Below are 24,831 nucleotides of genomic sequence, written 5' to 3'. Positions count from 1 at the left end.
TCAAGGATCAGGTATAAAAACAACAGTAAATATTTTAATCAATCAGCCAAGTACTATATATTCATTAGAACATATATCATTCATTTTTTCAATATAATTTTACAAATCATTTGCAAATAAGAACCATTTAAAACGTTTGTTCTTAATATATAATCTTCATTAAAGAACGTTTCATATTTTGAAGTCACAACAACGCCATTGGAAGTAATTACATTTTTATTTTAGATAAAATGCCATGAACTACTTTGCTTTAATTCTTTCACATGTTAGTATATGAAAATATATGAGTTACGACGCTAAATTTGGGCTATTGCTAATTTGTTTCGTTAAATATGTAATTTGAGTAGCAACATGGCGGTATTTACACTTCAGATCGCGAATGTGCCATTGTGCCCGAAAGCATCGACGTATGAGATTGTTTACGTATCATGGATGCTTGTTGAGTCTGTGTATTCCCCGTGTACTACAGTTTGCAATAGCTTGACAATATGGACACTATACTAGAACAACAGAGGAGGTACCATGAGGAAAGGGAAAGACTCATGGCAGCAATGGTGAAGGAATGTCTGCACAAAAAGACGTCAGTAAGTGTTTGATCACTTGGACGTTGATGTGCCTCATGCAGCCCTAAGTTGGATTAAAAGAAATGATGAATTTCGTACCATTTAGCTTTATTAAGAAGGACAGGTACTAAATGCATGCTTCCACAGACTTGTGCAGTTTAGTGCAATAGTCACTTTAGTTCATGGAAAGCAGAACCATGGTCATTGCAACATCAACTACAGTTTGGAACTGATTTTAAAGTTTTTCAATATCAGGCTTAGGTTTTTTCTTAGCTTTAGCTGAATAGTGTCACTTTTTAAAAACTACACTATTAAGTAACAAGATAAGAATCTACTGTACATATAATATGAGGACAACTACATTGCAATTTAAGTTTGGTAACCATAACCCCTCAGGAGACATAGGATCACCTCTTAAAGATAGAAGAATTATTTTTACCTACCTTTGAACTGATTCAGTGACTTCGTAAGGGTGTACAGAAGCGTGTTTTCAGGTATGAAGAGGTTCCACCGATAACCATACCATATGCATCCTTACACAATATTTGCATTGTCTTGCTGTTGCATTTTTCACAAAATACATCACAGTCCTTTTTCCCTACACTGTTATCTCTAAACTTTATTTTTACCAACTTCTGCAGACTAGTATATACCTAATGCCTTGCATTTTGTTATGCATGCATTGCCATACAATTTCTTTTGGCCTTTCAAGTTTTGCCAGTTTCTTGGGAAACTAAGGTCATTGGAGGGATGAATTGTGTCACTTGAATCTCACTCACAACCATTTCCCTATCAGTTTTGGACTGCAGTTACATATACTGCATGTGTAGGTTACCGTATGTTTGAAGAATTTTTTGGTCAATTTTTGGTAATTCACATCACCCAGTCCAGAAAATCTGATACAACCACATTGTCGACCACCATATTTTGACTCTGTTCCACCATAAACTTGTTTTCGGAAATGTATGTTTAACATGAACATTCATAATCCCCGCAATTTCAAACTTACGTGGAGCTCTTTCCCCTCGCTCTCAGGTGTGACGTCACGTGACTACTGTACATGTTTGGACCTCACGGCCAATGAGATTAAAATTGGTCAAAATGCAGGCCAATCAAGTCGCTGACATCGTTTGCACATCTTCAGATTTCAAATATCCCTTGCTTCAGTCAGTTGCACGATGGTTTCCTCTTGTAGTGGGTGTACTCTGACGGAATATGAGACCATTTAGGTGTAACATTTCTGTAGTAAGATGGAGATGGGTGATCTGCTGTGGCGACCCCAGAGGGGAGACCCGAAAGGAGAAGAAGATTTCGGTAGTTCACATCACTTGATTTTTGAAACAAAAAAATATATTTTTTCTGGTTGGTTTTAGTGTGAACTGTTTGAATTTGAGCTTTGTTCTTGTCGAAATTTACACATTTTGGGGATAGGTCTACCCAAGGCTATCTTAAAAAAAAAAAAAAAAAAAGAGGGAAAAAAAAACTCATCACAATAAAACAACCAGAAAACCACATTTCTAACCTAACCTGACCTAACCTTACCATAAATGCTGTCGTCAGAGGATTCAGTATCCCTAAAGGCATCTTCCTGGTGTTGTGAGGGTCCTGGTTGAGGCATTGACAACGACATTTAAGGTAAGGTTAGGTTAGGTTAATATCCCCAGCGATCTCTTCTTTTCCTGGTGTTGTGAGGGCCCGGGTTAAGGGACTCTGACAATGACATTTAAGGCAAAGTTAAGTTAGGTTAGGTTAGAAATGTGATTTTCTGGTTGTTTTAGTGTGATCTGAATGTTTTTTTCATCATTTTTGGTTGGAATTCACATGATTTGGAGATAGCCTTAGGTAGGCCTATCTCCAAAATGACTGATTTCTGACAAAAATGAAGCTCAGATTCATTCAAATCACATTAAAATTGACCAGAGAAAATATTTTTTGTTTCAAAATCGGGTGATGTGAACTACTGAAAATTTACTTTATTTATTTATTTTTTTAATTGCAGGAACAGGAACCAAAAGCCAATAGCTTGTATAGATAATCCCTTCAGAGGAAATTAAGACAAAAGGAAACCAGAACCATGATCTTTAGAATCTGAGATCCAGGACACATTGTATTTCAGACTTGAGGTCATAGGTAGAGGGAAAGATGGTTAGAGATGATTCTATACCTGAGCATTTGTGTGCATGAAGGACAAATATTCATGTGGCTATTAGTTGACTTTTGTATTAGGGAGCTGGACAGAAGTAGGAATGAGAGTTGGTGGGTAGATATTTGCTGTGTAGGCTAGTCTTGGTTGTTTTTAATGATATCACATCAACTCCAACTTTCTTTTAGAACCGGGATGTAATCAACTCTGACCATCGTCATCGGATACTTTTGGATCGCTATGTGGAGAGCTCCCAACACCTGGCAGACTTGTATGAAGACAAGGATGGCTTGCGTAAGGATGAGGTGGCAGCACTCTCAGGACCCAATGAATTAGCAGAGTTTTATAACAGACTGAAGCAAATCAAGGAGTTCCACAAGAAACACCCAAATGAGGTAGATATGATTATAGAAGAGCAAAATGTGGTTTGATAAAATGCTCACAACTCCTTGTCTTTCATAGAGTAGCTACTGTTTGTATACAATATGGTATAGTTACCATTTACAACACTGGGTGGTAACCATATAACCAAACCTTATGTGCTCCCTACGTGTCAACAAGTGGGTTGGCGGAGGGTTAGCGCCCCTCCCTGTAAAACAAATAACTCATAATGGCCACTTCTTACGGGATTATGGCGTTTGGCAATAGATAAATAGATAGATACCTGGTAAAAGTTACCAGTTCTTGATGTTTTTTTTAAGTCTCAGCTGTTTTTTTAGACCACAGAGAGGTCACTTGCTCCTGACTGATTATGAACTTTTTTTTAATTGTCCTCAGTGTTTTAGTTTTTTCCCTCTATGATTTTTTAAAATTCTGATAACTTTTGTAACATGTACATATTTCTCTTAGATACCAGGACAGTATTAGTACTGTACATCAATAACTAATTGTTATTAAAAGCTGCTGGGCATAGGCTTCATACCAAGGCCCAGTAGTCCTACATATCATACACCTCTACATGTCACCACTTTGGCACTAACAAATACTGAATACATGCTAGGGCTGTCTCATACAGGACTGGTGTATTGGTATTAGCGGGGGTATTTTTACGACATGCCGGCGGGTCTTCTGGTAGATCGGTAAAGTCTGCTTTACATGAAATTCAAATCCTTAAACTATTCCCTGCCCCAGTGGGGATTTGAACCTGGGTCCAGTAGGACTGCAGGCCACCTCTCTACGGACTATTCACTTTGTCGTTGTGCCCTTTCAGTTTGATTAATTTCTCTTGTACATTACACCCTCATTTTACAAGGATGTGCTTGATAAAATCCATTGCATAATGATTTACTGTATATAGAGTCATTTATAACATGGGTTAGATGGGGATGCATTTTTGGTCAAGAGTCACCCACCCATTATAGTCTAAAAACAAGTTTCCAACTCACATGAACTGGTAGTTATTTTATATCACTGCACTTCACTTGCTGCTTACCATCCAAAATAACTGTAAAAATTAGCTTCCAGCTCATCTAAACTGGTTGTTGTTTTCATTTCTGCACTTCACTTGCTGCTTGAAGGCCAGCACTACACTATTGTTCTGTCACTAACACTATAACACACCTGATAGTGACCAAGTTCAAAGTCCATCTTGGAACAAACAGATGTCAGTAAGCCTCTGTGTTGGCAATCATATAGCTAGGTGAAAACAGCATTCGTGCATCAACCAGCGAGACTCCGTGTAGGAGCATAATGATCGTATAAGCAAAAATCTCTATCTGTCTGTCTATTACCAGATGCCTTAATCCCATAAGGAGTGGCCACTAACAAATCACCTCCATGGCACCCTGTCTCCTGCCATTTCACTGCCCTCTTCCCAGCTCATACCCCCCCTCTTTCATTTACCTTTCCACTCCATCTCTCCATCTCATCCTTGGCCTCCCCCTCCCTCTCCCCCCCTCCACCTCACTCACATAGGCTGTCCTCGTCAGTCTCTCGCTCTCCATCCTCTCCATATGGCCAGACCACCTCAGTGTGTTTCTCGTATCACTTCCTATTACATCCACATCCACACCATGATGCTCCTTCACTTCCTCATTTGTAAGTCTGTCTCTCTATGTGACTCCACATGCTCCTCAAATAAGTCATTTCCACTGCTCTCACTCTTGACTTGCATCCTTCCAACAAGGTCCAAGCTTCATTTCCATATGTTAGATTTGGTATCACAATACTGTCATACAGTAACTTTTCACTTCCATGCTCACGTCCCTGTTTGTTATCACTGCTTTCAAAGAACCAGCAACCTTTCTTCCTTGTTGTACCCTTTCAAGCACTCCACCCTGTAAACTTCCATCCCTACTCATCACACTACCCAAGTACTTAAATGCACTCACATTTTCCATTTCCTCCTCATCCAGCCTCACTGTACATTAAGTGACTTCATTTCTCTCACAGACCATAACTTTACTCCTCCCGACATTCACCTTTTGAATCTAAAGGTGAATCATAAGCAACAATGCTAATGTATAACAAAAAAAGGGTTCTAACCTTTTCATCAATGCTCAAGCGATTCGTGATGGCTATACAGGTTCATCATAAAACAAAGGTCTGCTGTACAGTACTTGGCGTCGTCATAAATACAGTATTTACAGTATTTGTAAACTTATAAATATGGATATCCTGTTTCATTTTATAGTCTGTAACTGGTCACAGAATGCTTTAAATTACAGCTGTCTGTAACTGCTGGCATGCAGTGCTTTCTAAAGTAAAGAAGCAGAAAACCATGTTTTCAAACACTACCCTGCAAGTTGGCAGGTACTGTAAGTATGAAATAATAAAATCCAGGGACATATACTGAGTCTTCTATAAAAGCCAAACATTTTCCAACAGATCAGTGTGCCCATGAGTGTAGAGTTTGAGGAGATCAACAAACAACGTGAGGCCAATGATGAAAATCTGGTGATGGCAGACTTCACTGATGAGGAAGGTTATGGCAAGTACTTGGACCTCCATGAATGCTACAATAAGTACCTCAATATCAAAGGTAGGCACTGGTTCTTCACTTATATATCATTTGGTGTACATTTTACACTTGGTACTGTACTGTTATGATAAGTACCTCCTGCAGAGGAGTAGACTGTAGCACTAGTTGAGCAGGGCAGTACTCCCAAGGTGGATGGAAAGCTGATGACAGGGAGAGCTGGAGCTCCCGTTTCATCAGCCCTCGGGACTAGGTCCCGACCATCCCCCTTTGCTGAACTTTTTCAGTGTCTCAGTAACACAGAGAGTAGACCAGCATGCTTTCCAATACAAGTTTCTCCAACTATCAACACCAAACTACATGCACAGTACACACCACACTTCTTTTTCAAAAAAAAAAAAAAAAAAAAAGGCGTCGATTAACATAGCCTCGGAGTCCCCAGGGGGGGGGGGGACCATAAATGCCCCCACCTTCAGCCCCTCTCCCGGTGACAACTCAAGGTGCCTGGAACCACTGTCTGACTCTCTTCTTCTTCATTTCTGCAACATTCGTGGCCTTTCCTCTAACTTTCGCTCTGTTGAGCACCACCTCTCCTCCTCTAAACCTCACCTTCTTTTCCTAACTGAGACTCAGCTGTCTGAGGCAACTGACAGCAAACCCTTTTCTGTTTCCTCCTACTTTCTCTATACTCATTTCAAAGCCAAAGGTAGCTGTTGTGTATATATACGCAACAACTTATCTTGCTCTCGTGTTCCTGAACTCGATTCTTCTGAATTCTCTACACTCTGGCTTTGGCTTTCCTGTCATCCTCTGACTAAATATATCTGTGCTGTGTACTTATCTCCTAATTCTACTGACTATCAAAAATTCTTTGACTATCTTACTTCTACGATGGAACACATTCAATCCATTTCTCCTTTCTCTGAAATCTCCATTCTTGGAGATTTCAATGTTCATCACCACCTTTGGCTCTCCTCTCCTTTCACTGATCCACCTGGTGAACAAGCCTAAACCTTTTCTATCCTTAATGACCTAGAGCAGCTTGTACAGCACCCTACCCGTATCCCTGACCGCCTTGGAGAGAGCTCCAACATACTTGATCTCTTCCTTACAACTAATCCTTCTGCTTACACTGTTAATCTTTTCTCTCCGTTGGGCTCCTCCGATCACAACCTTATCACCTTAACCTGTCCTATCGCTCCGGTACAGCCTGCGGACCCTCCAAAAAAATGTCGTCTCTGGCACTTTGGAGCTGCGGATTGGGAGGCCCTCAGGCAGTACTTCTTTGATTTTCCCTGGAATGATTATTGCTTCCATGGCCGGGAGCCATCTGGGTGTGCCTTGCACATTACGGAGGTTATTCTCTCAGGCATGGAAGCATACATTCCTTTCTCATATCCTTTGACTAATGCACGAAAGCCTTGGTTTAATCACGCTTGTTCTAATGCTGTCCACAACAAGGAGAGGGCCTATAAAAGGTACCGGAGCCAACCCACCCCTGAATCACATCTTTTATACATTTCTGCCCGGAATCGTGCTAAGTCTGTTCTTCGCTTTGCTAAAAATAATTTCATCCGTACAAAATGCTCTCAACTCTCTAACTCGAACTCTTCCCGCTCCTTCTGGCACCTTGCCAAAAACCTTTCTAACAACTTTACCTCATCATCCTTCCCTCCTCTTTTCTACTCTGATGGCTCTGTAGCTATTTCTTCTACTGATAAAGCAGATCTCTTCACTCAGACTTTCTCCTCCAACTCCACCTTAGACGATTCCGGTGCTGTTCCTCCCTCTCTTCCCCCCTCTGACTTCCTCATGGCTAACATTAAAATTTCTTCAGCTGATGTATTTTCTGCCATTGCTGGCCTCAGTACTAATAAGGCATATGGGCCTGATGGAGTCCCTCCTGTTGTTCTCAAGAACTGTGCTTCTGTGCTAACACCCTGCCTAGGCAAACTCTTTCGCCTTTGTCTGTCAACTTGTACCTTTCCTTCTTGCTGGAAGTTTGCTCTCATTCAGCCAGTCCCAAAGAAGGGTGACCATTCCCAACCCTCTAACTATCATCCAATTGCTTTAACATCCTGTATCTCAAAAGTTTTCGAGTCAATTCTTAATAGAAAAATTTTAAAGCATCTTTCCTATCACAACCTTCTTTCTGATCGTCAGTATGGGTTCCGTCAGGGACACTCCACAGGCGATCTTCTCACCTACCTTTCAGACTCCTGGTCATCCTCCTTTCAGGACTTTGGCAAAAGCTTTGCCATTGCACTTGACATCTCAAAGGCTTTTGATCGAATCTGGCATAAATCTTTAATTTCCAAACTGCCCTCTTACGGTTTCTATCCTTCTATCTGTGCCTTCATCTCTAGCTTCCTTTCTGGTCGTTCTATAGCCGCTGTTGTAGATGGCTATCGTTCTTCTCCTAGATCTATTAACAGTGGTGTTCCTTAGGGCTCTGTCCTATCACCAACTCTCTTCCTTTTATTCATCAATGACCTTCTATGCTGTACATCTAACCCTATCCACTCATACACTGATGACTCCACCCTTCACCTTTCCATTCGATTCCCACAACGTCCATCTCAGCAGTTACTTCAACAGGCAAGGGATGAGGCTATGGCACACCTAATGTCTGACTTGGCTAAAATAATCTGGTTGTTTTTAATGCATCAAAGACTCAGTTTTTGCACCTATCAACTCGACAAAATCTTCCAGAGGTATACCCACTTATGTTTAATAATACTCAACTTAATCATGCATCATCGTTGAACATGCTTGGGGTTTCATTTGCTCGGGACTTGTCTTGGAAAGATCATATTACATCTCTTGTAAAATCTGCTTCCAAGCGATTGGGTATGCTAAGCCGACTCCATTCCTTCTTTACCCCTGCACAATTGTTGACTCTATACAGGGGTTTTATCCGCCCCTGTGTGGAGTACAACTCTCATGTATGGGGGGGCTCCCCACATACAGCTCTTCTCAATAGGGTGGAGTGAAAGGCTTTTCGTCTCATTAACTCTCCCCATCTTACTGACTCCCTTCAACCTCTGTCTCTTCGCCACAGTGTTGCATCTTTATCTCTTTTCTATCGCTACTTCAATGGTCACCGTTCCTCTGAACTGTCTGCATGCATTCCTCCACTTCTACGACGGGCGCGTAGCACCCGTCTAGCGGCAAACTATCACCCCTTTTCTGTCCAACTCTCTAATGCAAGTCAGCCGTTACTCCCAGTCCTTCATCTATGCAACAGGTCAGCTCTGGAACTGGCTCCCTCTGTCTGTATTTCCTGTTTCCTATGATCTCCAGTCTTTCAAACGCAGTGTGTCCAGGCATCTCGAAATGAATGGATCTTGAATTTGGCTCTCTCTTGTATTTTGTTTTTCTCTTGGAGGGAACAGTATTGTGGGCTCATTGCCTTTGGTTCCTTCTTCCTCACATAAGAAAAAAAAAAAAGCATCTTAGCAGGCTGCTACCCAGCTTAGACACCTCAGATAGTGTTATGCTTTTTTAGGTATCAGAGTGTTTTGTACAATACTGTTGCAGTTTTTGTGTGCTCTGTGGAGGTTATGAAGTCAGAGTCAGAATCACCTGTGTTTAGATGAAGTTGGAGTTGGTAAAAGTCTCATGACTTTAATTCCAAATTTTTAAAAAAATGGCATCATATTTAACTTATTTTACAGCTATTGAATAACTTTAATGTTTTATATTGCAAAAAAAAAAATAATTATCATACGTTGTAGTATGTGGAAGTGTTTTCATATTTTATGTGGCAAGTTTTTTTTTTTTGTACTTTTATGAGACTTTAAATTTTTGAAAAAATATTTACCATGCCTTATAACAAATATTCATTATTTTACAGTTATTAAAAAACTGTTTAACAACTAATTTTTATCATACGAGCAATATGATTAGAGAATTTAAAACCATGATAAAAAAATTAAAGTACTGGTATCAGTATTAGACTTCCTTGACGAAGTATTACGGGTATTCATTTACCAACACCATATCCATATCCTGTATGGTTAATGTTCAGTACTGTACTTCATTCCGAGATGAGTCAGAGTTGGAGGTGGAGTTGTAAAATTTTCAGATTTTTCACCAATTCCTAAACCCTGACTCTTTTTTTTTATTCTTAGACATCCATTAATGGGTTGTACAAGTTAACCTCAAGATGCAATTTAGGGATCAGTTATCAGTAATTAAAAAGAGAACATTTCCATGGCAAAATAGTGAAATTATTAAAGAATTTGCATCATCATTGAAGATAGAACAGACTCAACGAGCATGAGTTAACAAAATTCAAAAGCTCAGTGTGTGAAGTGTGCAGTCATGGTATTGGCTCAGTGCACATTTGGAAAATGGTTTGTGGCAGGCTCCATCACAACCACCCTACCTCTGCCAGGCTTGGCTTCACTAAATACAGTACACTTTGCTGTTTGTGACTTAGCTTATAAATTCTTTTTTTTTCTTGTATTGTTGTTTGCAGATGATACTGCACTGTTAAGAGAAGACAAAGGAGAACTGCAAGGTTTGGCAAGTGAGAGTGTGTAAGAAACAGAATCTAAAGGTGAATGTTGGGAGGAGTAAAGTTATGGTCCTCAAGAGAAATAAAGTCACTGAATGTTCATTAAGGTTGGATGATGAGGAAATGGAAAGTGTGACTGCATTTAAGTACTTGGGAAGGGTGACGAGTAAGGATGAAAGTTTGGAGGATGAAGTGCTTGAAAGGCTACAGCAGGTAAGAAAGGTTGCTGGTTCTTTGAAAGCAGTGATAAGAAATAAGGAAGTGAGCATGGAAGTAAAAAAAAAGTCACTGCATGATAGTATTGTGATACCAACCCTACCGTATGGAAGCGGAACTTGGACCTTGTTGGAAGGACACAAGAGTGAGAAATTAGTTATCAGAGGAGCATGTGGAGTTACATGGAGGAACAGACTGACAAATGAGGAAGTTAAGGAGTGTTGTGGTGTGGATGTGATAGAAAGCATTGGGAAAAATACATGGAGGTGGTTTGGCCATGTGGAGAGGATGAAGAGTGCAGACTAACGAGGAAAATGTATGTGAGTGAGGTAGAGGAGGGGAAAGGGAGGGTGAGGCTGAGGATGAGATAGAGGGCTGGAGTGGAGAGGTATATGAGAGGGTGTGTGTGTGGGCTGGAGGAAGGGCAGTGAAATGTAGGGGAACAGGGTGACATGGAGGCAACTTGTTTGTGGCCACCCCTTATGGGATTAAGGCATCTGGCAATAGATAGATAGACTGATTGATTGATTCTTGCCACACTGTAGCTGTAAGTGTCCATACCATGCACACATGTTTCATTTTTGAGGAGGAAATATTATTGTGGGCATAATATCCCCAGTCCATGTGAGCACACATCAGCCCTCTCATAATGGCTGAGGTCACACTGAAGCTGTGCAATGAAAGAAAGGGACATCTTAGGTGATCTGTAGACAAAATTGGAGTATACATGAAGTTAACCAATGCATGAAACTTTGATCAAGCACTGTTTCAATAAATTTTTTTTTTTTTTTTTTTTTTTTTTCAGTACTCAGCTAAGTAGAGCAGTTCTCTAGGGGCTTAAGATACCAGTAGAAAATTGTGGTTGGAGATTAACACCAGTATATTGCAGTAAGCCCTGTTTAATCATTATTCTTACACTGTTTCCCCTTCTCACATAAGTAAGGAGATGTAGAGTACAGATCTTACATCTCATTTGTGACAAAGACCAGGGAAGTAAGTTCCATTTCTCTCTCCTGATTTATCAGCAGTACTACAGTAATTCAGTGCTCCCTTCTTTGGATCCCCTCTCGAGGAGTGCTTTTTGGTAGTAAGATTTTTGCTTATATACTTAAAGATTGGAATGCACAGAAAGGAGAATGTTGGTATAGATAAGAAGGGTCACATATTGAGGTGGATGAGTAGGGTCTCATGCTGAGATGGATGAGTAGGGTCTCATGTTGAGATGGATGAGTATGGCCTCATTGAGTTGTAGAACTGAGAATAGTGCGCTGTGAGAGACACTGGCAGAAGAAATATCATCGAGGTGATGTAAACTTGTAGGTTGAGATGCTTTGGCCATTGAGTGAAGGGAGGAGGATGACTGGCTTAGGAGGCTCTTAGGTATGAATATGGAGGAAGGAGGGTCCAGTTGCAGGTAGAGGAATACATGGGGTGAGGCCATGCATTGAAACCTGTGGGCTAGGGATTTAGTGGGGAAGTGGCTCATGACAGAGACACATAGAAAAATGCCATAGGGTGAAAGAAACTACACATCCTAGCATGGGCAATGGAGTGTAAGTGTAATAAAACAAAAGTTGGTGTCTGTTCCCTTGCTCCTACCCTTTTTAGTTGTCCTTTAAACATCTATCTATCTGTCTATTGCCAGACACCACAATCATGCAGAGTATAATATATTGGCGGTATATTATTTGTCTCCCATTCTTAGGAATATGTAAAGGTTTGTAGTGCATTATAGCAATGTTATTGTTCCAGTACTGCTTTCTTTTCATATTACACATCCAAGTATGGAACAAAAGGAAACCACTGTACAGTACTTTGCTGTATATGGTACTGTATCATACTGTCTCCAGCAGGTAATTCACTGAGTCCCCTTACAGGATTGTATCCTGCCTTTCATTTTTCCCATTCCCCTATGAATATCAGAGAGATTCTTTTTTTCATACTGTTTTGCTGTGTGCTTCATACTGTTATCTCATTAAAATATGTCATGTAACATGTTTCATCATAACAGCCGGTATGAAAGTATTGGCAAAATTTTCTTGTGATAGTACAAGTAGAACAAACTTAATAGCCTTGTTTACATTTCAGATGAAGCTAAATACACAAGTTTAATAATACACATCAACATTTCAGGACTGGAGAAGATTGACTACATAAATTACTTGACCACTTTTGACCGGCTGTATGAGATCCCAAAGGACAAGAAAACTACTCAGTACCGGGAGTATTTGTTTGTACTTCTGGACTATTTGTACGGTTATGTGGAGCGAGTCAAGCCTCTTCTTGACCTCAGTGACGAACTTGAGTCTGTCACCAAAGACTTTAACGAACAGTGGGAAGCTGGCAGGTTAGCATCAGATGACTTTTTATATATATATATTTTTTCATTATGTTGAAAATAATAATTTGTGATGATACTGCTGTAAATAGTACTAGTCCTGTTCCTAATTATTATTATTATTGTTGTTATTATTATTACTTATTTTTTTTTTATTATTATGATTATCATCATCATCATCATCATCATCATCTAATCCTGTGTTGCCCTTGAGAAGCATAGGAGCCCAGAGCTAGGCAAGCTGGTCATATATTTAAGATGAGAGTGACCAGCGTCACACATCCCTGAGTGGCATTATGTGAACAGTAAACCCCAACCATCCCTTTTATATAAACCTGCACAGTCTCAATCAGATTGGAGGGCCTTACTTACCCACCAAACCACAAGGGGCTATAATTTGGTTATATGGTTACCACCCAGCATAGTAAATGGTTCCTGGTGTACAGGAAACCATTTAGCTTGTTACTCAGTGTAGAGTCACCCGTAGAGAGAAGGAAGGGGGAAGAATGAGGGAAAGAAAGAGAGAAAAGGAAGGAAGGAGAGAAGGAAGGGAGGAAAGCATAGTCACCCAAGAGCAGCACTACACCAGTAGTTATTATTTTTATCCATCCATCCATCATCCAATCCTTCATTGCCCCATGAGGAGCGTAGGAACCCGGGGCTAGGCAGTTGGTCCTGACATTTAAGATGAAAGTGGCCAGCCTCATTCATCCCTGAGTGGCATTACATGAGCGGTCAACCCCAACCACCCCTTGGATATAAACCTTCACCAGCTCAATCCGATTGGAGCGCAATAATTACCCACTAAACCACCAGGTGCCAAAATTTGGTTATATGGTTACTACTTAGCATAGTAAATGGTTTCTTGGTGTACAGGAAACCATTTGGCATGTCACTCAGTGTAGAGTCACCCACAGGCAGAAGGAAGAGGAAAAAATGAAGGAAAGAAAGACAGAAGAGGGAGTGTAAAGTCACCCGTAGGCAGAAGGCAAGGAAAGAATGAAGGAAAGAAAGACAGAAGAGGATGGAAGGAAAGAAGGAGGGAGGAGAGGAAAGGGCTGACACCTGACAGCACCACCACATTGAGTGAGTGGATGGTGAGTGCCCCCACCTACCACAAATTATTATTATTACTATTATTATTATTATTATTATTATGATTATTATTATTATTATTATGATTATTATTTGTTGGTTATCATCATCATTGTGATTTTTTTTTTTTTTTTTTAAGTGTCCGACTCTGGGCAAAGGCTTCAGGGCCTATTTCTCGGGGGCAGTGACCTATCCCAAGGCCCAGTAGTCCTCCTACACCTTCACATGTCACCACTTCGGCGCTAACACCCACCGTCCATATTGAATACATGCTAGGGCTCTCTCATACAGGTCTGGTGCATTGGTATTAGCTGGGGTATTTTTACGACATGTTGGCGGGTCATCTGGTAGATCAGGAAAGTCTGCCTTTTTTAGAAAATTCAGATCCTTAAACTGTTCCCTGCCCCAGCCGGGATTCAATCCTGGGTCCATTAACCTGCCCCATCCCGACGTTTTTGGACCTTTTTTTTTTTTGGCCTAAACATCCGCTTTTGGTGAGAAACATTGAAAATTCATAGAGAAATCGCTCGCCTGAGGTTTAAAATACGCGATTTAGGTACAAGTACTTCCTTACCTGACTGGGTTTTCTAACAGGCTGGCACCAAAGAAAACGAGTTCTATGGGAGAGTAACTATTTTATCCACTCATAAACAGTATTTACTTATTTACTTGGTACGAATTTATATGTAGTACAAGAGTATATTGGTTTTCAAACAGTAATATAGGCATTATAAGCATTGTTTCACTCACTAACTCATCACCATTCATGACCTTTTTTTTCCCACATTACCTGATCATCATTTCTGACTGTTTCTTCCTGTAATGCTATGTAAACATTGTCCTCCACATTGTCATCGATTGGGGAATCACTCTGGCCCTGAATGTCTTTATTGGCCAGGTCACTGGTAACAGGTGAATTGCCGAGACAATGGCGTGCAGGGGGGGGGGGAGATTATGCGGTGTAAGGCATTGTTCCTGCTTGGCATCTTGTAGAGGAATAGAGGAAGGTGTCCCGTGTATACATGCCAAAAATCACTCGCGAAATCACTCACAAAAATTGAAAATTGTGCAAATTAGGGACCTTGCAATGTTGCCGCGTTACTTCACGTCGCCGGGACGGCGCGGGTTAAGACTGCAGGCCGCCTCTTTACCGATTCAGCCACCGCCTATTTACTGATATTTCCTGCAAAAGATGGACTGAGGTAGGGGAAAGAGAAAGTATGTAAGTGGAATATCAACCTCATGTCCAGTGAAATGGGCTCCAGTCCTTCAAGCACATGAATGCTCATCATGTGTGTGGTCCTACATATTGCACACCTCATTCATCCTTTTCACTCCCTTTCATCTTTCGTTTGCAGCACCATCACATCTTGCCTTGTTCCTGTTAACCCCTTCAGGACAAGGATGTCATTTTTATTTTGTTCTTGCTACTTCTGGAGGATTTTACTCACTTTAGGAGAGCACCAAGTTGATGAAGTTAGTGAAGATATTGAAGACTATAACCAACCCCTCCAGTTCTGAAAGCCTTTCTCAAGCTGGAAAATATTTCTGGAGATAGCAAATCATTATCATCATCATCATCCGGACCTTCTTTCCCACCCTTGGGCAGAGTGAGCAGTAGCAACGTCCAGACAGCCCAAGTTTGCCCAGTCCACTGGGCCACGCTTCCATTCGCTCATCATTCAAGCCCCCAGAATTCTGGCTCTATCTGATACATCATAAATATTCACCACATTCAGTAGCGTTACATAAATGTATCTGATAAAATCAATAGCAAATATAAATTAAAAAGACGTAATTTTGAAAGGGGTAAAGAGTTTACTTTCTTTAACATTACTCAGGACCCAGATTTGAGGCCATTTTAACCATTATGAGGGAGATTTCAAAAGATAGGTCATACAGGATATACCTTTATTGTGGAAGTATTCCTTCATCCCTAACCACAGGAATTACTGTAAGTCTTTGGGTCCCACTGAGGATTATAGTACGTGGTAGGTGGGGGCGCTCACCATCCACGCACTCGATGTAGTGCTGCTCTCAGGTGTCTGCCTTTTCCTCTCCTCCATCCTTCTTTCCTTCCATCCTCTTCTGTCTTTTTCCTTCTGTCTTTCCTCATCATTCTGCCTACGGGTGACTTTACACTCCCTCTTCTGTCTTTCTTTCTTTCATTCTTCCCTCTTCCTTTTGCCTGTGGGTGACTCTACACAGTGCCAGGCCAAATGGTTTCCTGTACACCAGGAAACCATTTACTACACTGGGTGGTAAGCATATAACCAAATTTTGGCACCTGGTGGATTAGTGGGTAATTAGTGTGCTGTAATCGGATTAAGCCGATGAAGGTTTCTATCTAAGGGGTGGTTGGGGTTTACTGCTCACGTAAGGCCACCCAGGGATGAGTGAAGCAGGTCACTCTCATGTTAAATGTCGGGACCAACTGCCTTGCCCCGGGCTCCTACGCTCCTCATGGGGCAACGTAGGATTGGATGATGGATGGATGGATGGATATTTATGGGAAAGCAGCTGGTGCTGATGAGGTGTATGCGGAGATGATTAAATGTAATGGAGAGAGCGGAATGAAGTGCGTGTTGGAGATGTGTAAGAAGGCATGGATGAGTGAAATTGTGCCAGTAGAGTGGAAAAAGACTGTGATCGTACCCCTGTACAAAAATGAAGGTGAGCGAAGTGAATGCATGAATTATCGTGGCATAAATCTGTTGAGTTTTGTAGGGAAGGTATATGGAAGAATTATTACAGAGAAAGTAAGAGAGATATCAAAAGGCCTACTGAGTGATGAGCAGGGTGGCTTTAGGAGTGGCAGAGGATGTGTGGATCATATATATGCGGTGAGACAGATAGTGGAGAAGGCTTGTGAGAAGGACTATAGGGTGTTTATGGCATTCATGGATCTGGAAGAAGCATATGACAAAGTAGACAGAGAAGGATTATGGAAGGTTTTGCGCATGTACGGTGTAGATGGTAAGCTGCTAGGTGCTGTCAAGAGTTTTTATGATGGTAGTGAAGCATGTGTAAGGGTTAATAGGCATCAAAGTGAATGGTTCACAGTCAGTGTGGGTGTGCGACGAGGTTGCATGATGTCCCTATTGTTGTTCAATATATATATGGATGGGATGATGAGAGAAGCAAAAACATGAGTATTGGAGAAGGGGATGACATTTGTAATGAATGGTGATGGATGGAGTATCTCAAGTTTGTTGTATGTTGATGATGCAGTACAACTTGCAAATACTGGACAAGAACTTGGTAGACTAGTGTAGAGTTTTGCTGTTGTCTGTGAGTGTCGTGCCTCGAGAGTAAATGTAGAAAAGAATAATGTGATGGTTATTGAGAGAGAAGGTCACACAGTGCGATGTTACAGTGAATGGAGAGAGACAGGAATTGGTGAGATAGTTCAAATATGTGGGAACAGTGATAGAAATGAGAGGAAAATGTGCAAAAGAAGTGGAGAGTAGAGTGACTATCTATCTATTACCAGATGCCTCAATCCCGTTCAGGGTGGCCACAAACAAATTGCCTCCACATCGCCCTGTCCCCCGCCATTTCACTGCCCCGCTCCCAACTCACACCCCCCTCTCTCATATCCCTCTCCACCCCATCCCTCCATCTCATCCTCGGCCTCCCCCTCCCTCTTCCCCTCTCCACCTCACTCACATACACTCTCTTCGTCAGTCTTTCACCCTCCATCCTCTCCACATGGCCAAACCACCTCAGTGTATTCCTCCTAACGCTTCCTATCACATCCACATCCACACCACAGCGCTCCTTTATATCCTCATTTGTCAGCCTGTCTCTCCATGTGACTCCACAGCTCCTCTTAAATAACTCATTTCCACTGCTGTCACTCTTGACCTGTGTCCTTCCAGCAACGTCCAAGCTTCACTTCCATAAGTTAGAGTTGGTATCACAATACTGTCATGTAGTAACTTTTTCACTTCCATGCTCACTTCCCTGCTTCTTATCACTGCTTTCAAGGAACCAGCAACCTTTCGTCCCTGCTGTTCCCTTTCAAGCACTTCACCCTCCAAACCTCCATCCTTACTCATCACACTCCCCAAGTACTTAAACGTACTCACATTTTCCAATTCCTCACCATCCAACCTCGCTGTACATTCACTGACTTCACCTCTCTCAAAGACCATCACTTTACTCTTCCCTACATTCACCTTTAGATTCCATTTCTTACACACTCTCCCAAACTCATCCACCAAGCCTTGCAGCTCTCCTTCATCTTCACTCAACAACACAATATCATCTGCAAACAACAGTACATGGAGTTTTCAAACACTACCCTCTCTCACCAGGGCCACTCCAACATCCATTACCCTACCTTGTACCTCTTTTATTACCCCATCCATGTACAGATTGAACAACCATGGAGACATGACACAAGGAAGAAAAGTAGCTGGTGCAATGAAGGCCTTGATAAGAAACAGAGGCTTGAGTGTTGCAGCTGCACGAGGCTTACATGAAGGAATGTTAGTGCTAACTTTAACATGTGGATGTGAGACTGTGGTGTGGCATGAAAATGAAAAGTCAAGCATTAGAGCAGTGGAGATGGGACTGCTGAGGAATGTATGTGGAATACAGAGAGTGGATAGGATACGAAATAATGTGATTCGTGAAAGCTGTGGAGTGAGGAAGTCTGTGGACACCAGAATTGAAGAGAGTGTACTGAGATGGTATGGTCATGTGGAGAGAATGGATAACAATAAAGTGGTGAAAAAGGTATATCTGTGTGAATTTGAAGGAAGGAGGAGGTGAGGTAGGCCAAGGAGAATATGGAGGGATATGGTGGATGAGTGTGTGAGGAAGAGAGGTTTAGAAGCCACTAAGGCTAGGGGACAGACAAGAGGTCGAGCTGGCTGGATGAATATTGCGAGGAGAAGCACATGATCAGGGATTTGGCAACCCTTTTTAACGTGACGGCATCCGGATTGACTATCGGATATGCTTATGTGAAGCTACAGATCGTGGCTAGTGTTTTTGGCATATCAGATAGAGCCAGGACTCCAGGGGCTTCAATGATGAGTGAATGGAATGAATTGGAGTGGGCAAATTTGGGCTGTCTGGACATTGCTACTCCTCACCTCACCTTAGGGTGGGAAAGGAGGTCTGAATGATGATGATGATGATGATGATATTTTTCCTATGATGTGCCATTCTTTACAAAGTGTGTATTTCTTACTTTAGATTTCCAGGATGGCCAAAGGAAACTGGTGGTGCTCTGGCAGCCATGGGTGCTCATCTTGATCTGTCTGCCTTTTCTTCCTCTGAGGAGTTGATGTCTCTAGGGCTGGATCGTCTGAAGTCTGCTCTCATGGCTTTGGGCTTGAAATGTGGTGGTACACTGGAAGAGCGAGCCCAGCGACTTTTCAAGACCAAGGGTATATCGGTGGAAGAGCTCGACCCATCTCTTTTTGCAAAGTCCAAGCCTGGCAAGGTAACAAAGGGTCGTGAAACAGAAAAAATCAAGGAGCTGGCAAACTTGGAAGCACAAGTATACCGCTTGACAGAAATTCTTAGTGAACAAAGGGCAGCAACCAAAGAGAATGTGCAGAGGAAGCAGGCTAGGAGGGATGGAGAAGAAGAGGAGGAGGAGGAAGCATCAGCCTCTGAATCTGAAGATGAAGCAGATGATGAGGTACCCTACAATCCCAAGAACCTGCCACTGGGTTGGGATGGTAAACCTATCCCATACTGGCTCTACAAACTGCATGGTCTTAATATTAGTTACAATTGTGAAATCTGTGGTAACTTTACCTACAAAGGTCCCAAGGCATTCCAGCGGCATTTTGCAGAGTGGCGTCATGCACATGGCATGAGGTGTCTGGGTATCCCTAACACAGCCCACTTTGCTAATGTAACACAGATTGAAGATGCTCTGAAGTTGTGGGAAAAGCTAAAGGTACAGAAAACATCAGAGCGATGGCAGTCAGAGCAGGAGGAGGAATATGAGGATTCTCAGGGTAATGTGGTTAACAGGAAGACATTCGATGACCTAAAGCGCCAAGGTCTTTTGTAAATATTAAACTCTCTTACTAGTCCTGTCTATGACCGATGAAGGACAGTTATGTACAGTAACTTCTTGACATCTTAAGAGAATTGAAAAGTCATTTTGCCTTTTGGAAAGCTTGTTGATAAAAGGTGTTTGTTGTACATTTTGGTAGAAGTAATATTTTTGTCCATATTTTAATGTACTGTGACTGTCAACTAATGCTGTCACAGTACAGATTCATCACCTATAGCTTGACATTTTGGTCCTAACATTGCATTGGTTTAAAACTTTCACATTATTGTATACAGATAAAATAACATGTGTTGAAAATGATTGTACCAACTTCCCTTTCATCGTACCTAATGACTCCCCAAAGCAGTCCCTAACCTTACTCAGATTGGCGTTGAAAGTACCAAACATTCAGAAGGAAGCCTAATGGCACTCTGGTAAACACATTTATCATCATCATCATCCGGACCTCCTTTCCCACAGTAGGGCAGGGTGAGGAGTAGCAATATCCAGACAGCCCAAATTTGCCCAGTCTAATGGGCCACGCTTCCATTCACTCATTATTCAAGCCCCCAGAATCCTGGCTGTATCGGATACGCCAAAAACATTCACCATGTTCTGCAGCTTCACATAAACGTATCCGATTGAGTCAGTCCAGACTCTTCCACGTTAAAAAGAGGTGCCAAATCCCTGATCATGCACTTCTCCTCACAACTTTCATCCAGCCAGCTCACTCTCTTGTCAGTTCCCTAGCCTCACAAACTTCCAAACCTCTGTTCCTCACACACTTATCCATCATATCTCTCCACCTTCTCCTTGGCCTACCTTGCCTCCTCCCTCCTTCAGGTTTGCTCAGGCATACCTTTTTCACCACACTGTTGTTATCCATTCTCTCTGCATGACCATACCATTTCAGTACACTCTCTTCGATTCTGTTGTCCACATTTTTAATCACACTAAATGTACTTATGACGTATCATAGATGGGCTTGGTGTGAAGGAAGAAGGAGGAAATGGTATTCAGTGATCCTTTACACAATTACATTCCTTTTGCTATCGTAGTGTGTCTGAGTGGCGATAAAAGAGTGACGTATTTGGGATGCTTTGAGGTCTGCATTTCACATATAAATTCTGTTTGTGTTTTACTACTTTTAAGGACCTTACCATAAGCTGAGAGCATTATTGTACTGGTATAGGTGAATCGTGCATCAAAAACACAACATATGCAGCCGTACTGGACACTTAAAATATTGTGACTGAAATGCGGGTCGGAATTTTGAAAAAACATTTGTGGAACTGCTCATTATTACAAAATACAAATTATGTATATACAGTACTATACGTCTGTCATGTAATATGGTATGTGGAATAACATAGTTGTCTCCAGTAGCATATGCTTTTTTTTTTTTTTTTTTATAACAACAGAGGAAGGAAAAACAAATGAATAAAAAAAAATAATAATAATTTCTCAGCCTTTATATCAGTCTTAGTGATCAGTACTGTACTAGAAAGTTAGAGTTTGTACAACTAGGTATGCTTTATATGATAGTAGTTTACAAGTACTGTACTGTACTAGTTTTTTACAAAGATTTCACATACAGTACTGTGGCCATGATTCTTCTAAAATATAGTCAGTAAATAACTAATGTAAAGCAGTTAACATGTTTTTCCTTTTAATCAGATGATTTTATCTGGACAGTATATTTTTATTTTGTGCTGCTACTGTCAGGTTTGCCACTAAAATAAAAAAAAAGTATTTTGGTTAGAGTACAAATTACGTCACATTTCAATCATTCACAAAACAGAAAAATTACTAAGAATCATTCATTGTTTGGTAATAAGTAAGAAAAGTCACTGATACTTCACACATAGATTAAAAATGTACAGTTGACTATGTACACACACTCAAAAAAGTATCGTTAGCAACACCTGCACGATAGAAACTGACACCACAAATGAAACATTTGATAACAGCCTTCCTCCAACCCTATTGAGACAGCTGGATTGTTCAGTATGAAATTCAGTGGACTCCCTTGTAATGATATTTTTCAGTGTGTGCACAAGTGATGATTTTGTATAATGTGTTTGCAGTTTTAGAGTGAATTTCTTGCAGTCAGGTATGGTTGCATTTAATAATTTACTGTAAAAACTAAATACTAGTTTATGGGGTAATTTATGACAGCGGTGGAATTCAAAGGATGCAAAATGTAACTTATGAAATATGTCCTGACTACTCTCTCCCTCTTTTTCTTCCTTTTTTTTTTTTTTTTTTTTTGTAAGGGCAAATATTATTAGTTTAATAATTACAGTACTGTATATCATGATAAATGGTTTCACATTATTTACGAAAAGCCGTATTTATAAAATTTGGTTTTACAGATTTCCACCAGTAAAAAAAAAAATAATAATTAAGAAATAGCTGCATAGTTGTATTATTGAAAAATAAAAGTTGCCTCAGTATAATACAGGAGCTTTTTTTTTAGTACATTTCTCATATTTTTTTATTGCTTTTGTATGAGACCAAACATTTATTATGTATTTTTTTCACCCCTGGTTGAGCTAGTACAGTGGCCTTGCATCCAGTATGGTAATTAGATCAGATACTGTCGTAATGGACTAATTCCGTACTGGACAAATAATAAACCTTATAGAGAATATTATGTTGATCAAATAAGACTAATTTAAGACATAAGCGTCTGTAGTGTGTTATAAACAGTGATAGGCAAACACACACAATTGAAATTTGGCTTGTTGAGTAAGGATAGCAAAAAAAAAAAAAAAAAAAAAAAATGCATTGGTCCCGTTCAAAACGCTATGGTGTTAGCATGCTGACGAGCACAGCGAAACTGACACTCAGTGCTTTCACCTCGCCTGGCCAATGCATGGTCTCAACTGTGGCACCTCTCAACTTCCCAGAATAACAGACCCCTTCCCCCCAGACTCCTCAAATTTCATGCACAGCCATGGAAGCAAACCGATTGGATTAATGTAAGTTGTCCGCAGACCTAATTTCGTTTTTTAAGTAGTGAAGCTTATGAGCGTCTACCATACTAAAGGCTATTATAACTAAAGCAACACATGTTGGAACTTGGACGTGAAGCCACTGTGCCAGATATCCGTGACACGCACACACACACAATCTTTACAGCCTTTCAGATGTACTAGATTATTCTGTAGCTTAGGTAGAGACCTGGTACATCAGGATTATTTTAAATTTTGGGTGCAGTAGTTGGTTGGTTACTATCAACCCTGGGATGTAAAACCATGAGAGTGAAGTGTGGCTACATGTTTGGTAACTAGCCACCAGATAATTACTTTTGGCAGGAAACATTCAACCACAATTAAGTCTAAGTCCAGGCTGAGACGCACACTTTTACTTGTTCATGAGAGGAGTGGAAATGAATTTGTGAGGAATGTTTGTGGAGCACAGAGAATGGATAGGATACGAAAAAAAAAAAAAAAAATGTTATTCATGATGTGGAGTAAGGAAATCTAAGGACAACAGAGTTACGAGTGTGCGTAGATTATTGTGATCACATGGGGAGATAAGGCTTGAATAAAGTGATGAATATAAATGAACGAGTTTGAAAGTGGTAGGAGGTATGTCAAACAAGGAAGGAGACGGGCAGGTCCGGACGATATACTGTATATGCAAAAATTATAAAAGAAACCGAAAAAGAATTATGTCAGCCACTTTTAACGTTATTTAATGACTTTAAATTCAGGAGAAGTTCCAGAGACGTGGATAACCGCAAACGTAGTGCCCATCTTTAGAATTAAGAAGGGTGATAAATCAGCTGCGTTGAATTATCGTCCGATAAGTCTAACGTCAGTAGTAGGAAAAATGTTAGAGTCAATTTTGGCAAATAAGATTAGAGAACACTTAGAAAGATTAAATCTTATAAACGAAAGTCAGCACGGATTCAGGCAAGAACGATCCTGCCCTACAAACTTGTTCTGCTCGGAGGGCTATGTGGCAGTACATAGCGAAAAAGCTTACGATGTTATTTATCTGGACTTTAGCAAAGCTTTTGTTAGGGTCCCACACGAAAGGTTAGTTAGAAAGATTGGAGCACACGGTATAGACGGCGATATCTTAAAATGGATAGAATCCTGGCTGAAAGGACGAAAGCAGAGAGTATTAATAAATGGAACTAAGTCGGACTGGGGATTAGTAACTAGCGGTGTACCCCAGGGTTCAGTACTCGGTCCCTTATTATTTATTATATATATAAATAAAATGCCGTATAGTCTTACGGAGGACCTCCCAGCACCCCCAGAAGGAGCCTACGGAGGGGTAAACAGAGCCCGGTGTCGTATGCACGGAGTGACTTATGCTGGCAGTAACCGTTTCGCTCAGTGCGCATGCGCCGAGTGGCCGTTTAGCTTCTATTTTGAAAGTATCCGTATGTTATCTCAAATTTTGTGCCATTTATTAACAACATTGTATGAAATACATGTGTCAGAAAGATAGTTGGATGTCTTATTGACCTGTAGGTAACTATAGGTCGATATATAGATATACATAAATATAGGTATTTGTGTATGTTACAGGCAGATTGTGAAATTAGTCATTTCATAAATTAAGATTAGCTTATTTTAGGTTTATTTAGGTTAGGTTGATCAAGGATAAGGTTAGGTTAAGTTTGGTTAGGTGAGGTTAATTTAGGTTTAATAGAGAAGGGAACGGTAACTTCCAGCATAAAGTCACTCTGTGCATATGACACCGGCTTGACTCAGGACGACAGGGACATAAGTCCTCCCGGGCCGCGCCATTCTCGCGCGCCCCTATGACCCGGAGCTCGCCCGCCGCCACCATAGCAGAAAAAGAGACTACCTTCCGGGCGAGCCGACCACCGACAAGATCGGGGTGGGGCTATTACTCTAGCTCCAGTCAGCATCCCTGAGACAGCCTATAGCCGCTCAACCGTTTTATAGGAGACGGCCTGCAGCCGCTCTGGAGGTAATGAGGAGACGGCCTGATCTGTAGCTGCTCCTGCCTTTGTCAGGAGACAT

General features: G+C 41.0%; 1 protein-coding gene across 1 annotated transcript; it reads left to right on the top strand.

Annotated features, from left to right (window-relative positions):
* Positions 1-402: 402 nt before the first annotated feature.
* On the top strand, positions 403-21,229 carry noi (splicing factor 3a subunit 3 noi). The gene is made up of 5 exons (XM_080286174.1): positions 403-584; positions 2,895-3,101; positions 5,533-5,686; positions 12,495-12,708; positions 19,003-21,229. Exons 1-5 carry the CDS (start codon positions 489-491, stop codon positions 19,832-19,834), a joined length of 1,503 nt encoding a protein of 500 aa, XP_080142300.1. The 5' UTR covers positions 403-488; the 3' UTR covers positions 19,835-21,229.
* Positions 21,230-24,831: the final 3,602 nt, after the last annotated feature.

Source organism: Coenobita brevimanus, chromosome 14, assembly GCF_032717465.1.
Source record: "Coenobita brevimanus isolate Jiangsu-jjx chromosome 14, ASM3271746v2, whole genome shotgun sequence".
Lineage (NCBI taxonomy): Eukaryota > Metazoa > Arthropoda > Malacostraca > Decapoda > Coenobitidae > Coenobita > Coenobita brevimanus.
This window is presented reverse-complemented; position numbering and strand designations above follow the sequence as displayed.